At 46.6% G+C, this 16743-nt stretch overlaps 1 protein-coding gene across 1 annotated transcript; it reads left to right on the top strand.

The window, feature by feature from the left end:
* Positions 1–3481: 3481 nt before the first annotated feature.
* LOC136470906 (high-affinity nitrate transporter 2.1-like) lies at positions 3482–5170 on the top strand. The gene has a single exon (XM_066468636.1). The coding sequence runs from the start codon at positions 3482–3484 to the stop codon at positions 5060–5062; it is 1581 nt and encodes a 526-aa protein (XP_066324733.1). The 3' UTR covers positions 5063–5170.
* The last annotated feature ends 11573 nt before the right edge of the window (positions 5171–16743 follow it).

Below are 16743 nucleotides of genomic sequence, written 5' to 3'. Positions count from 1 at the left end.
ATGATGATCAATACTGTCGAAGTGCATGCACTATGTACTTACATAATTATATAGTGCTACTTCTCAATGATGATCCTTTCCTTGATTAATTCTTGGTTCGATCGTCTACAAATTAACAAGCTGTTGCTTTCAAGGCCATTTGACGATTCAACCAATTAATTAAAGATGTAATGCATGTTTCATAATTATCAGTTGTTTGTGTTGTTACATATGATACATCTATAATTACACTGTCAGTCCCTACTACTATGACGTGATTCTCGTAGAAGAGTACCTAGGTACATGATGACTCAGAATGACAGCAATTCATTCTGGGCAGCTTATATGGATCGACACTGTCTCAGGTTGCTTCCTGTATATAGTTGACAATCCTGTATTAGCTCATTTTAGACGGTGTGCATGGATGCAAAGTTGTTCTTGGTGTCCAACTGTCCATGCAACAGACACGCTGAAGAACCTCATGGCCCCATCATCGGGCAACGGTGAAAGGGTGTCTTCTGGCTTTTGGATGGAGGCAGCCGCAATTTCTCTTATCCTTTTGGCTTTTGTCATCGTTATTAGGCATCAGCATCAGCTGCTGTATTCCTAGAAGCTGGGAGCTCAATCAAAATCATACACTTAACTCCAGTGACAGCAAAGTTGACGCCAACTTCTTTATCCTCCTATAATTCTCGATCTTTTGGGAAAAAAGTCTACTTAACCCCTCTAATTGTTGCCGGCTGTCTACTTCACGACTCCTGGTAATAAGCTAGCTAAGTAAACGCGTACACTACGCGTCATCCTCTCATTAACTCTGACAGAGGATAACACGCCAACAATTTTATCTAAGCAACGCTTGAGATCAGATATCACAAGCATATCAAAGTGTTGTGTTGAATTTATTGGATGGTTATTAAATCTATTCATTAGCATGGATGACTGCATGATTTTGCAGTACAGCAGAGCTCACTACAGACAGCTCCAAAGCTATTTCTATAGGCGTCTGTCAGTACTGCTAGTGGTAAAGGCCAGTGAAAATCGCAAACTTCACAGCTGCTACTACAAATAATTTACACTGACTGTTTTCTTAAGAAAACCGCCACTACAAATGATTTACACGAGTTGTTTTCTTAAGAAAAACGCCACTACAAATGATTTTCAAAAATTGCAAATAGGGCTAAAAAATAGCAATTTTTTTAATCCAGGGAGGCCCCCACCTGCTCGAACCGCGACCTCCCCCTCACGCGATACTCCTCTGACAACTGCACCTCACACTCACTTATATCTTTAATGGATTTTCTTTTTCCTCGTATTATCCTCAACCGAGTTTAAATTGATTGTTTGAGACCCTAAACGAATTAACATAAAAAAGTTGTCAACTACAAAGTTGCATAAATTTTCGAGATCTACAACTTTTATTTTAGTTGTTTCTCCATCCGAGGTCGTTTGAAAAATTCAAATTTCAAATTTGAGAAATTCAAACGTAGTTTTCCATGATAAAATGATTTCAAATGAAAATGTTGTCAACTATAAAGTTCTACAAATCATCAAGATCTATAACTTTCATTTTGGTCATCTTTTCACGTGACTTGGTTTGAACAATTTGAATTTTGAATTTCAAAAAATGAGAACTTCAAACAAGATTTTGAAACAGCAAATGATTTCGGCTGCAAAAGTCATCAACAACAAAGTTGTAGAACTCATCATGGTCTATAACTTTTATTTTGGTCATTTCTTCATCCGACAAAGTGGTAGTCTATATTGTTCACAAATTCATAAATCTCTCACATAGTTTATGAAACTATATAAGAGATATGTCATTTGTGAACAATGTTTACTACCACTTTGTCGGATGAAGAAATGAACAAAATAAAAGTTGTAGATCTTTATGAGTTATACAACTTTTATTTTGTTCATGACTTCTTCAGCTGAAATCATTTGATATTTCAAAATGTTGTTTGAAGTTCTCTTTTTTGAAACTAAAATTTTGAAATGTTCACATGAAAAGATGACCAAAATATTAGATGTAGGAACACAATAATTGATAGAGCATGATTTTACAAAATTTTAGGAAAAAAATTAAGTAATTTGAAGATAGTATGAGGGAGAAAGACTAGTTACAAGTTTTAGCCGAAAATTAAAAACAGAGATAAGAGTTCTTCAACCATTTAAAATTTGAATTTCAAACAATATTTTGAAACATCAAATAATTTCAAATGGAAATGTTGTAAACAACAAAGTTCTATAACTTTTCGAGATCTACAACTTTTATTTTGATAATTTCTCCATCTGAGGTCGTTTGAAAAAAAATCAAATTTTAGTACTTAATTTTTAATATCTGGCATCTATTTGCAGTGACGCTAGGTTATGAAAACTGTCACTATAAATACATTTTTACTTGTTGTTTTCTTAACGGTACCGCCGGTAGAAATTATGTATTTTTACTGACGGTAAACTTAAAAAAACAGCCAGTAAAAATGAATTTACACCGACGGTTCAGGATCTGGACCCATAGTTTTATTTCAGTGGCGCTTGCTCTTTTGGAGCCGCCGGTGAAAGAAATGTGGCGTCGAGAGAAAGCACTAATGCACTGGTGATTGCAGCTAGCTGGAGGAGCTCCGATTTCACCTTAGCTTGTTACTGTAAAAAGATAATTTTAACACATACACACGGTAACTAATTAAGGAAACTGACAACTGATATAGACACATATAATTGCATTATGCAGATACAGTATGTATGAATAATGAAACTTGTTGGGCATAGCAGCTAGCTAGCCATTGCCGATCGTCGTCTTGAGTTGACCAGCAGTATGTATCGGCATTTTTACTTTATTTCGCTTTGTCTGCTGCTGCTGGATTCTGGACGCCGCATCACCAAAAAAGTCTAGCTACCAATAAGAAGATTCTGATCCTTGGGCGATCCCACGGGATAAGGCCAAGCCCCACCAAGGTCATATTCCTCTTCCGGTGATGCGGCGACGAGGAATCCATTTCTTTACTAACAATATACTACTAATCTCCAGGCATTCTCTCTGCTAATTATCTATGACAGATTGCCAGATAACGACTTCCCACATCTCTTTGATTTGCCTGTTCCAGTTCCAGCTTTCAACGTGTTTCCTCTTCCAGCAATCCAGCTAGCTATCTATTAGCTCCAATCTTAGATTAACGCTGCACTGATGACTCCGTCAGATCCAATAATTGCCTTGTTAATTCAGCTCAGCTGAGCTTGAAGCTTGATATGACCCTTCATGTCCATGACCGGCACAGCAGCTTAATCTTTCTTTCTTTTTCGTTTTTCCTTTTCCCAGGCCAGGCTCGAGAGTGATCGAGATGCCCAAAATGTCAACCATGCGCCCCACCCCAGCTCACTATAAATACGTACCCCAACGATGCTCATCCTCAACCTCAAGCACAAGCAGCTACCTAGCTCCAGTAAGCAACAACCAAACTGCTCTAGCTCTACTGCAGGAGCAAAAGCACTAGCAATGGCGTCGGGCATGGAGGCCGTTGGCGCGCCTGGGAGCTCGCTGCACGGGATGACCGGTCGGGAGCCGGCGTTCGCTTTCTCTACGGCGGCGCCAGAGGAGCACGACGACGCTGTGGCGAGCAAGTTCGACCTGCCGGTGGACTCGGAGCACAAGGCGAAGGGCATCCGTCTCTTCTCGTTCGCGAACCCGCACATGCGCACCTTCCACCTCTCCTGGATCTCCTTCTTCACCTGCTTCGTCTCCACCTTCGCCGCGGCGCCCCTCGTCCCCATCATCCGCGACAACCTCAACCTCACCAAGGCCGACATCGGCAACGCCGGGGTGGCGTCAGTGTCGGGCTCCATCTTCTCCCGTCTCTCCATGGGCGCCGTCTGCGACCTGCTGGGCCCGCGCTACGGCTGCGCCTTCCTCATCATGCTGTCGGCGCCCACCGTGTTCTGCATGTCGCTCATCGACGACGCCGCGGGCTACATCGTCGTCCGGTTCCTCATCGGCTTCTCCCTCGCCACCTTCGTCTCCTGCCAGTACTGGATGAGCACCATGTTCAGCAGCAAGATCATCGGCACCGTCAACGGGATGGCCGCCGGGTGGGGCAACATGGGCGGCGGCGCCACGCAGCTCATCATGCCGCTGGTGTACGACGTCATCCGCAAGTGCGGCGCCACGCCCTTCACGGCGTGGCGGCTCGCCTACTTCGTGCCGGGGCTCATGCATGTCGTCATGGGCGTGCTGGTGCTCACGCTCGGGCAGGACCTCCCCGACGGCAACCTCCGGACGCTGCAGAAGAAGGGCAACGTCAACAAGGACAAGTTCTCCAAGGTCCTGTGGTACGCGGTCACCAACTACCGGACCTGGATCTTCGTCCTCCTCTACGGCTACTGCATGGGCGTCGAGCTCACCACCGACAACGTCATCGCCGAGTACATGTACGACCGCTTCGACCTCGACCTCCGCGTCGCCGGCACCATCGCCGCATGCTTCGGCATGGCCAACATCGTCGCGCGCCCCATGGGCGGCATCCTCTCCGACATGGGCGCGCGCTACTGGGGCATGCGCGCGCGCCTCTGGAACATCTGGATCCTCCAGACCGCCGGCGGCGCCTTCTGCCTCTGGCTCGGACGCGCCAGCACCCTCCCCGTCTCCGTCGTCGCCATGGTGCTCTTCTCCTTCTGCGCGCAGGCGGCCTGTGGCGCCATCTTCGGCGTCATCCCCTTCGTCTCGCGGCGCTCCCTCGGCATCATCTCCGGCATGACCGGCGCCGGCGGCAACTTCGGCGCGGGGCTCACGCAGCTGCTCTTCTTCACCTCCTCCACCTACTCCACCGCCAGGGGGCTGGAGTACATGGGCATCATGATCATGGCGTGCACGCTGCCCGTGGTGTTCGTGCACTTCCCGCAGTGGGGGTCCATGTTCTTCCCGGCCAGCGCCACCGCCGACGAGGAGAGCTACTACTCCTCGGAGTGGAACGAAGAGGAGAAGAGCAAGGGACTCCATAGCGCCAGCCTCAAGTTCGCCGAGAACAGCTGCTCAGAGCGCGGCAAACGCAACGTCATCCAGGCCGACGCTGCCGGTACGCCGGGGCACGTATAAGTTTAAGACGTACACGCTGGACCGGAGCACGTCTTTAAAACAATCAGACAAGTAAGGATGTGAGCTTAATCAAACCTTACTGTTGTACTACAGTTGCTGAGCTGCAGCTCAGTGTGAGAGGGGTTTTCTTTTTCTTGCAGCTAATTGTGTCTCAGATGTAATGTTGCTGAGATGGTTATTATATATATACATCTAAATGTACTTGAGCATCGTCTAGAGACTCCAACCCCACTCTCTATCCTAAGCAAAAACGTCTTAAAAACCATCTCTAACCCACTTGCTATTTTTGAGGGCTCCTGTCTATCGCCCCCTCACTTTGCACAAATTACTCATGCTCCGTCCGTCCCAAAATAGAAGTTGTTCTCGTTTTCCGAGAAGTCAGCATTTTCAACTTTGATCACTTATGTGTAAAATAATATTAATATTTATAATACATAATTAATATCATTACATATATTATTGAATATACTTTTATAATAAACTTATTTAGAGATATAAATATTACACGTATTTTCTACAAAAAGCTGGGCAAAGATGAGAAAGTTTGACCTATACGCATTCTATAATGACCTCTATTTTGGGACGAAGGGAGTATGTCATAACTACTCACGCTCCATATCTAAACTATAGACACCTGATATGTGGGACCCATCCTGTATCGTGAGCTTGGACTCTAAAAATGAGAGAGAGACAGACGGCGTGTTCGCTGGTTGGTCTCTGGGCTGGTTTAGGCTGGCTGGTGCTGGTTTGTTGTGAGAGGAAAACACCGTTGACTGATTAAATAAGCCTAGTTAAAACCAACAAGCGAACAGGATGAGAAAGCATGAGATGGATGGCCGACAAGTGGAACTAGCAAAAAAAAAGTAGTGTATAAAGGGACTAATTAGAGAGTTGGGAGGGGCACAGAAAATTTACGGTTTGTCGGTATTGCTGGCCATGCTCCATAAACAAACTGTTGGGATGATGTTGTTGTTTTTATTTTTACACGCAGAACTTCTTTTGTTGGTTGGTTTCTGGGTTGGTTTGGGCTGGCTGGTGTTGGTTTATTGTGAGAGAAAAATATTGTTGGCTGACTGGTTTGGGCTGGCTGAAATCGACAAGCGAACAGGGTGATTGTCAAAGTGTCAATGTTAGCTTTAAATTGTTCATTTTTACTAGTACGAGAGTGCCGTACGTGTAAAATAGCTCAAGTCTGGCAATGGTAACTTCCTCAAACGGACAAATCCAAAGGGTAGCACACTAGATCTGTCATAGAAACTACTTGAGCAAGTCTTGTACTCCTATGTACATTTTGTCTATGTACGCACATATTTATAGAAAATACAAATAGTTAACCGAATGAGAAAAAACAACAACCTTGTCATATACATTTAAAATGGACAACAGCATTAAAGATGCTCTCATCACCAAGTCAAAATAAACGGCTGCATGAAATGGTCTTCTTATATCTACTCGGAATAGACCTCTGTAAGCGGCACCAAACTTTAATTTGTCTCTAGTAAAAATGCAACCCACATCCATGTGCACAGTACGTCAGCGCGCCTATCCGTACAAGAAGCTAAGCAATCGTGTGTCCGTGTTTGAATTTATATGCATGGGATTTATTTTATATGGACTCTAGCCTATGTTATTCGTTCGAGTCTGTCTACCTGACCGTCATGTGTTTTATGCAGTTTTAACACATGACTTTTTTTCAACCGTAGGATAAAGATCCTATGGCCTCCCGCCTTCTTATACCACCAGACACACCGCAGAACTCGAACTTGCCGCCGCTCACCGCCCCGCCCTTGGCCGCGGCTATGTCGGCACAAATCACAAGTAACAAGGATCCGCGGCGGTGTCGGCACAAATCACAAATCACATGAAACAAAATTTTTCATATGAAAGGACAAAGACAAAAATTGGGTGACGGCGCCAGAGCCAGAGTTAGGGAAGAAAGCTTGCCGGATTTGGGAAGATTCCGGGTGCGGCGGCAGCGCGGGCACGGATCGGGCGCTGCGGAGGGGGGCGGCGGAGGTCAGGCTTGGGGGCCACGGCGAAGGTCCGGCAGCGGGCCTCGGGGGCAGCGACGGAGGTCCAACTCGAGCCTGAGGGCGATGGCAGCTGGCCTCGGGAGCGGTACAATGGAGGGCCAGAGGCCAAAAAATTCGTGTGTCCAAAGCTCCCAAAACACATTGGTGTAATATAGCATTTCTGTATTCGTTTTCTTTACAAAATAATTTGCAGTTGCATGATGCATGGCGTACTTAATTAGCTGAAATCAATGAGCTAGTCGCCCCAAACTTCGGTTCAATGCTTGGAAACTATTGGATCGGATGAGTTAGAGAATAGACGGCACTAAAACGATTTTCTTTCTAAAGCAACCCCCCCCCCCCCCCCCCACCCCCCAGCTGTTTTTATTTTGAAGGAACAAACCAAATAAAATGACTAAAATTTCAGGTGTTCACTTAATAATTTTGTTAGACCTAGGTGCTTTTCTTCTAAAACTCCTGTGAAACTTAACTTTCAGTTTATCTTAGACTGCTACCTGGCCAGACCTTAACTAATTAACACATTCTGTGACATATACATAATGGCAAAACCAAAATTAAGCTAAGTATAACTGTCGAGTACCAGAAGCATTCAAACAAAACTTTGAGATACCAACGATTGGAGGCAGCCCAAAGTCCATGGAAAAGTTGCATTATATTAAACAAACAGTGAATTGAAACAGCTTGGGAGGACAGCTCAGGATCTTGTTGGAGCTGATCAATCCACAGGACCACATCCTATCCAGTGGCTTATCAGTCATGACATGATTGAGCAACATGAAGAGCCAGATGAAATGTGCACTTGGAGATATTAATTGCCCGGCCCAATCAAATGTCAACTAGTTTGAGGCTAGCAAGCAAACAAGAGAGGCTGCAGTGGGTGGGTCAGATAGGCGGCAAAGTCAAATGAACTATATATGGGGTGCATGAACAATAATAATACAAGATCATTGTATATATACCTTCCAGGTGAGAGCGACACCAGTGATAAGTACATTTGCGTCGACATATATGTGTGTGTATACCTAGCTTGCAGATAAGTATAAGTGGACATCAACAATGCCATACTGGAGGTCGTGCATGGTAAAGAATCAGCTGGGAGAAACATTACGACGAATTCAAAGGTAGATTCAGATTATTTTAATAAAAAACATCAATTAATTGGGCTCGTACCCTAAGTGTGTGCTCTTGGATCACTTGAACAAGAAAAAACTTTCTTGAAAGTGTCAAGGACAAATTAAATGGGGAATGAAACGGTTGGAATGCAAGCAAATATTACGTGACAAAGAGAAGATATATCGGAGATAAGATGGTCCCAACATTGGTTTTCTTGCATGGCGGAGATAGATTTGGAAAATCACTTTGTATGGATATTTTGATCAAGATTGGAAGATCTGGAAATGCGGTCAAGCACTTTATGGGTCTTGAAAGATATTGTGGATAAGCTTACTTTGACACATTTTGGCAAGAAAAGAAGATCACATGAAGAGGAGGAAGAAGTTATATGATCAAGAGGTAATGCTGATCAATCATTTGGAATTCCAATGATTGGTTATTTTGACCACTCAGATAGCATTCCTAATAAAAAGGAATAAAGGATCAAGAGCTTAGCAATTCAAGGGAAGTGATCAAGAGGAAAACTTGTTTGATCACAAGATTGATATAAAATCAAATATCCAACCAAGGATCACGTTATTGGGGATATGGAATTCAAATTAGTGCTTTATTGTGATGTGAAGCTATATGTCACTATGTTGTCCTCCTCTCCTTGGCCCCGACGACGGGCGTGGCTATCTCTCTCCAGATCTCCTCCCCTCCGCTCTCCTCCTCCCCACGCCTCACCCTACTACGAGCGTGGCAGGTGGCCTAGCGCGGCGGTGGGTGCAGGAGCAGCCGTGCAGGGCATAATGTTTTTTTTTGTGAAAATAGCCTGCGCGTGAAAAACCAAAGTCCACATCGTCAATTACCCACCGTCGGTTCCAAATTCGGCAGTGAAAGCCGATTTTGAACTGACAATAATTGTTGTTTTCGGGATAGTGTGGCAAGTTCAATACACAGGAGGAACCAGACACTGTTCATTCCTGGCCCATAGATAGGCCATAGCATAGCCAACCACAGGATTTTCAGATTTTCAGGTAGCTTCAGGAAATTCAGAGATGCTACACTGCCGAGTGCCGATCTAGGCGTAACGTACGTACGTACGGCAATCGAAAGGCCGCAACAGCAAACAGGATGGATCGAAGACGACGACGACGACGCTTTGCTTTGCTTTGCATATGCATCGGCCTGAGTGTCTGTCTGACTTTATTTGTCGGCCAGGCACGTACCTACGTATGTGATCGGATTCATGGTACGTTACCGTTACGTAGCGGCGGCACATGCTTGCGTACGTGTGCCGATGCATCTACGTACTACAGATCGAGGTAGACGACACCGTAGGTATGTACATACGTACGTAGGTACCTAGCGAGCTTCAGCTACACATAGTACTTCACTCCGTTGCTACCCATGTGTTTGTCCATAGCGAGGCAGAAGGGAAGGGTCTGCGACTTATAAGTTTGTCAGCGCCTCTGTCACTGACGAAGAAAGGTTCCTAACCATGGGCTACAGGAGCCGAGACCCAGAAGGCCCAGAATACAGCACCCGCGCTACTACGGCTCGACATGCCAGAGCAAGTGACGGTGTCCGATGGAGTAGTTGGTGTGCGTGAGTTAGCTATATGTATCGGTTCGGCAGTGCTAGCACCGGACGTTTAGACAGACGCGCTCGTATGTTGCACTCCGTTTCAAGCTTCACGCAGGGCCCGCGCTGCCCGAGCGATAAGAGGGGAAGGGCGCGCGACGCCTCCGATTCGGAAGGACCTGGCCACGACGTCGTATGGATGCCCCGCCGGCGCCGGGAGAGATGATGCAGCAGGTGGGGATGGAGGAGAGATGCAACAACCGGTCTACTTTTGAAACATCCAAATACAACAGTTGCAAACATACGTCTGAAGGCAGTTCACTTGAAACATGCTTCTAAAACACTTGAAAAAAACACCTGGAAACACTTGAAAACCATTGCAACCATACGTAACATCCAAATAAAACACATGCAACGTATGTGTAAAACATATGCAACATCCAGATAAACACACCTGCAACATGCGTCCGAAAAACACAGATGAAACATACCTCTGAAACACTCGAAACATACACATTTTTTGCGACGAAAGAAGAATTATATTAGATGATAGCTGGGTACATCAATACATTATAAGCACTCTGGATTACACTACAAATATCTCGAAACGGATTTTCATCTAAATGTACTGACGCTGTGAATACCTCCAAATCTCAAAACCAAACATGTCCGACGCTTTGCAGTATGGATGACAGCACATTCAAACACTTGGCAAAAGGCCTGAGAACACATGCCCAACGAACGACGAGCAACGTTCATGTAGGCGGAGTTGAGAAACTTCTTCTTTCTAGTGTCTTCCTTCTTCTTTCTGTCACTGAAGAATGAGGAAGACTGATCTCAAACTTATTCTCCCTAGTCCTTCATCGTGGCCAGATCTGCCTCTGAAACATACTGAAAGGATCGAGGATGCCACCTAAAGGGGGGTGAATAGACGTTTCTAAAAATTCAACCCTTCAAAATGCGGAAACGATTAGAGTTGAAGTTTCCAAACACTTGGAAACTCCTAATCAGAAAAATAAACCCCTCACGAGTAAGCCAACAGGGCAAACAAGGTATATAGAATATGTATACGAGATACAACCCTGCAACCACAAAGTTAGAACAAAGAATAAATAATTTCAGCACAGGTAGGAAATACCGGACATGTCCGGTATCAATACCAGACGCGTCCGGTATACACGGGCTGTGCAAGTCAGCTCCCCTCTTCTTCCCTTTCGATCTTTTCTTTTCACTTAGTTGCTGATACCTTTAGGTAACCTATATACAAGCTCAAGCAACATACAAGATCACGAATGACAAGTGTAAAGAGAGATCGAGACACGCGATATGTTTTACCGAAGTTCTGCCTCCGTCGAGACCTACTCTCCATTGAGGGGGCTACGAGCGACCCATCGAAGGTCAACTCTAGAGGACCACAAAGGCCACTCTAGCTGGAGTCTTTTCCAACTCCTTTTTCTCCTTCCACTAGCTTGATTCCTTCCCTTGCGGCGGTGGAATCGAACCGTTACAAACTTTCTGAGGCACACCACAATCTCTCGGGTACTCTTCGACGACGCCTAGCCGTTTAGGACTGAAGAGTCCAAGAGTAACAAATGCAAATCACGAGATCGACAATATGCACAAGTGCTCAAGGGTGGCTTGCTCTCAAATTCGAATCTCACTCAACCCACAAGATGGATTTTACAAGTTTGAATCAATCAATCACTAAGAGAGAGTTGGAGAGTGTTCTCAAGGCTCAAAACGTGTCTGGAAGTCAGTAGAATCAGCAGCCTCCAAAGATGGAGGCTAAGGGGTATTTATAGCTCCTTTGTGGCCGTTGGGCAACCGGACACGTCCGGTATTGGTCGTACAGCCCCAACGGTCACTTTGTCAGTGACGCGCGAGATGTCGGAACTCCCACGATTGTCGGAACTCTCGACCCCCGGAACTCCCAACTCACGTTGGAACTCACAACGAGCCCAGTTGAGACCAACGAAGAAGTCACCAGGGTCAGGCAGATATCGGACGCGTCCGGTATTGCTGACCACAGCAAACCGAGTTAGTTTTAAGTCTCTTAAAACTCTCGTTCTTCACGTGGGTTGGTTTGAGCAGTTATGAATAGTTATCTATCAACATGATGCATCTCTCTTGATAGTATGGCATACCTATGAACTCAAGATCTAATGAAAACAGAGTTTGAAGCGCTTGGGTTGAATTTCCTTGAATCGAAATGCCATAGCCTTCAATCTTCATCAAGTGAGGGTGTCAACATGTCGACTTTGATTTTATCCTTGAGCATAGCCATCTTGAGCAATTTGACTTGATTCCATTCAAATAAATATGAGTTTGCTCCAAATGCATCAAGTCACTTCCAATACTTCATCTAGGATTTGATTCTTCACCTCAATGTGATCAACATGGTTTGATTGGTGCCTTGACTAAATGCAAGTACTTCCTTCTTCACCCTAGCGAGGTTCCTCGGTTCCCAAGCCGTCGCTTGCCCTTCACCCTTGCTTAGTACCTCGAAGCCTTTCCTTGCTATCATCACCATCTCAAGCCATCTAGTCACACTTGATGTCGAATCATTCATTAAATTCATTTGTATACTTGTCTTTCATCTTAGCAAGCTTCAATCGGTGAGACCAATCCATATGCAATCCCTTGTGTCTCATTAATTATTTTTCAACATGCTTGCTTTCATATGAGTTATTGAAATCCCACAATGAATAAGCTTTGAATGAATTACGTTTGCATTGTTGTCTTGTGTTTGAATTAGATTGTTTCCAACAATACATCATTTTGGCTTTCATTAAATACCTGTGAGACAACCTATTATCTATCCACACTTAGCAAACGGGTTAGACCTTTAATCACGTTGTCATTCAATCATCCAAAACCCACTAAAGGGCTAGATGCACTTTCACATACGCTTACAACATGCCTCTAAAACATCAGAAACACTTGAAACATACGCTTACAACATGCCTCTAAAACAATTACAACATATGCAACATCCCCCGATCTACTTTTGCAATATCCATATGAAACAATTACAACGTACATATGAAATGCCTGAAACACTTGAAATATACATATGTCAGCCAGCTCCTGGTGCGTCTGCCGGAGGAGGCTCTTCTTCGGCGTAAGCCTCAGGAGAGTCCCACGTCCTCTGATGCTGCAAAGGACATGACGGTCAGTTTATGGCAAAAATTTGTTAGAACAAAAGGACAAAAAAACTCTTGACTCACCTCAATGCCATTGGACGATGATGTTTTGGGGTCGGCCCACCCGACCCTAGCTGCTCCTCGTCGACACGTTGCCGCTTCGAGCTTTCCCTCTGATTGGAGGGTTCGGATGGAGCGGAGCGGCCAGTTCCCACCGACTTCGGGGGCATCGCGGGAGGCCCGGATGGAGCGGGACGACTTGATTTCGTCGGCTCCGGGGGCGCGTCCTCCCCCTCCTACCCTAGGGCATGCCACCGGAAAGGCCCTGCCTGCGGCAGAGATGGATCCCATTGGACGGGCGACCCAAAACTGTCCCCGCCACCGAGCTCATCCCATTGGATGGGCGACCCAGAACCGTCGCCTTCTTCTTCTTCTTCCTCTTCCTCCTCTGAACCCTGCCGCCACTTTCCTTGGTTCAGCCTTGCTCGCTGCTTCACCCACCGCCTTGCCTCCTTGTCGTCCTTATCCTTCTTCCTTCACACATCTACGGTGCGGTTCGCCGCCCTCACGGCCACATGCTCTGGCAGCGGCGTGACGGAGGCCCAAAATCCCAAACTCGCCAGTAGCTCGATGAAGCCCACGTCTGGCCGCATCACAAGATGTCCTAGGATCGGGATCACGACATCAGACTCCTCCGTCACCTCCTTGATGCACTGTGTGACCTCGCTATTGCGGAGCAGCCCCTGGGCGAGCATCGTCCCATCAAGCTACGCGACGGGCGTCATCCCGTACAGCGGGAGGGCGTGCGCCATCAGCGGCACCACCCTCGCATGATATGCCCCGATGACACTGGCCCCGCAGAGGCCGTGGTTCTTCAGGAATGCCATGGCGTCGAGGATATCGTGCATCCTCTTTTTCTCCTTCTCGGGAGGTCCCCACGACCTCACTAGCGGCGCCTCTTCGATGAGGCGTCCGGTGAAATCCGGTAAAGGGGCGGCGGCATCGTTCTTCACATAGAACCACTACGCATGCCACCCCTTGTTGGACCTTGATAGCTGACAGGGCATGTACGCGGTGGACCGCTGCCCTCGGAGGTGGATGCTCGCGCAGCCCATCAGCACCGGCAGGTCCCTAGCTATATCCCTCTTCTTATGTAGGGAAATGGAGAACAAGTACCTCCATAGTTCGAAGTGGTGTTCGATCCCTAGGTATCCCTCACACAGCGCAATGAAGGCCGCGATGTGCTGGATCCCATTAGGGTTTAGATGCTGCAACTCGATCTGGTAGTGGTGCAGCAGTCCTCGAAAGATCGGATGGGGAGGAATCATGAGTCCGTGCTCATGGAAGGGCATAAAGGACACGACGTAGCCATCGGGTGGCGCCGGTGCATCCTCGCGACCGGGCATGAGCCACTCCACCACATTGGTCCTCCCGCGGAGAAGACCATGCTTGATGAGGCCCACCATGCGTGCGTGGGTGATGTTAGAGTAATACCATGTCTCCATGGGAGGAGCAAGGACTTTTTGGTGGCGGTGGAGAAGCGAAGGCTACGGATCTAGGGCGCTGGCGGCGGATTAGCAAGGGTAGCAGATCTAAACAACGGTGGCGGAAAGGTGGAGAAGGCAAGGTTACAATTTGGTGTGCCGAAACACGAAGGGGAGGCCGCTATTTATAAGGCGGGGTGAGGCGAGAGGCGAACCGTCCGCCTAGATTTACACTCCCGCCATGCCATGTCACATCGCCTCTTCGAGAAACATGCGCACACCACCTCTGGTCGCTCCCTCGAAGGACGTGCCAGATGACGGTTTGCCCCATTCGGTGGGCTGAGAACTGCCACAGCTAAGGAGGGATACGAAGCTCAAAACGCTCCCATGGCCCATTCAGGCCTAGGAGTTCAAAGGTTGGCCCACCGATGGGTTCACAATCATTCCAGGGCACCTTTGGAGTGAGGGGTGGAAAGGGATGGGCCCGCTAGCGGCCAGTACCCGAGCACATGAGCGACGTAGGTATCCCGGCCCACGTTCGAGTCTTGGTCAGTTCCTAATCCTTGGTTTTTTCTTGAAGAAAGGCAGCGAGCCCTTGGGACCGGTCGAACGGACCCAAGAACTATATGGATTGGTCGCCAAGAATATAGAGTCGGTCACCAGCTAACCCATGCCAGACCCCCTCGAATGGGAAGCCAGGGCCCCACTCGGACTAGCTCATTAACAGCTCATCGAGCACCATGATTCGTCCATCGAGGAAAACATGGCATGGCTCAGCCCCTCTGTTTTATCAAAAAATGCTTGAGGGAGGACGATCTCAAGATGAGCTAACCCCTCGACTAGACCCCTGCTACGCGCAGGAGCTCGAGGGAAGTTGGACTCATAAGGAGACTGAATACTCGGTCGTAGGACGATGGCGGATCGATCGGATCCAAGGGAGGGATCGAAATCAAGAGAAATCCTTTCTGCCCCCTTGAATCCTGTAGCTACATGTTCCCAAGGAGTCCGGTCGCGACAGAAGGGAATCACAACCCACCAAGGCATCCCGTGGGCAGTAGAAGATCAAGGCCCTCGAAGTCCCTCCATCCGAAAAAGCCTATGAAGGAGTATCCTACTCCTCCGCAGGCTCGAGGGCTACTGTCGGGTATCAGTATTAGGGATACCCAAAGAGGGGATCTGAGGACCACGGATGATGACTCACCTAGACAATCAAGGATGTATTTTAGTCTCAACCGACCCCAAAGGGACGGTCTCCGTCTCACCCAACCCTGAGGGCACGGGTCCCGTGTCGCCCGACCCCAAGGGTATGGGCTCCGTCTCACCCGACCCCTTGGGCACGAGCCACGTGTGAAAGCTCTAGTTTGGTTTTGGTTGATTGATAAAACCCTAAGTGCTAACCTAGTTTATCAAAGTGATTATGAGATAGGTAGCACTACTCCAAGTGATGAAGTAATGGTGAAGATCATAATGATGGTGATAGCATGGTGATGACCAAATGCTTGAACTTAGAAAAGAAGAAAGAGAAAAACAAAAGGCTCAAGGCAAAGGTATAAATAGTAGGAGACTTTTTGTTTTAGTGATCGAGACACTTAGTGAGTGTGATCACATTTAGGATCGATAGCTATACTATTAAGAGGGGTGAAACACGTATCGAAATGCGGTTATCAAAGTGCCACTAGATGCTCTAACTCATTGTATATGCATTTAGGATCTAGTGGAGTGCTAACACCCTTGAAAACATTTTGTGAAAATATGCTAACATATGTGCACAAGGTGATACACTTGGTGGTTGGCACATTTGAGCAAGGGTTAGAAACTTCACCGGTGGAGTGTGTAACACACCAGGTGTTTGCCACCAGTTAAGCAATGGGTTTGAGCTCAAACATGGCATATTAAGTGATGATGAAGATGCCAAGGTCCAACCTATAGAAACGAGCCCCAACCTAAACTTGGATATTGCACCTTTGCTCGCCTATAGACCCCTTTTCAAGATATATGCTTGGGTGGTGTGATTGGGATATCTTCATGTGTCTCACATCAATACCCATCTATATTATACACTCGAAAAGTTTCATGAAGTTTGGAATCAAAAAGTCACATGAAATGATAAGTTATATCCTTGTTGGAATGATTTTACTAAGTGCTTAAATTGCACTATTAAGTGAATGAGACTATGAGATATCAACCAAATCTTGCAACCATACCCAAATGACTCTAGATGAACTCTACAATAAAAGTCATGAAAGGTTCATGTTGGGCAAATGCCAAGAAAATGCTCCAATAGATCAAAAAGGATAATTTAAGCTTCATCGTGATCCTACTTTGGTCAAAGTAGAACAGCA

Source organism: Miscanthus floridulus, chromosome 8 (assembly GCF_019320115.1).
Source record: "Miscanthus floridulus cultivar M001 chromosome 8, ASM1932011v1, whole genome shotgun sequence".
Taxonomy (NCBI): Eukaryota; Viridiplantae; Streptophyta; class Magnoliopsida; order Poales; family Poaceae; genus Miscanthus; species Miscanthus floridulus.
The sequence above is the reverse complement of the archived record's forward strand: the minus strand, read 5'-3'. Positions and strand labels throughout refer to the sequence as shown.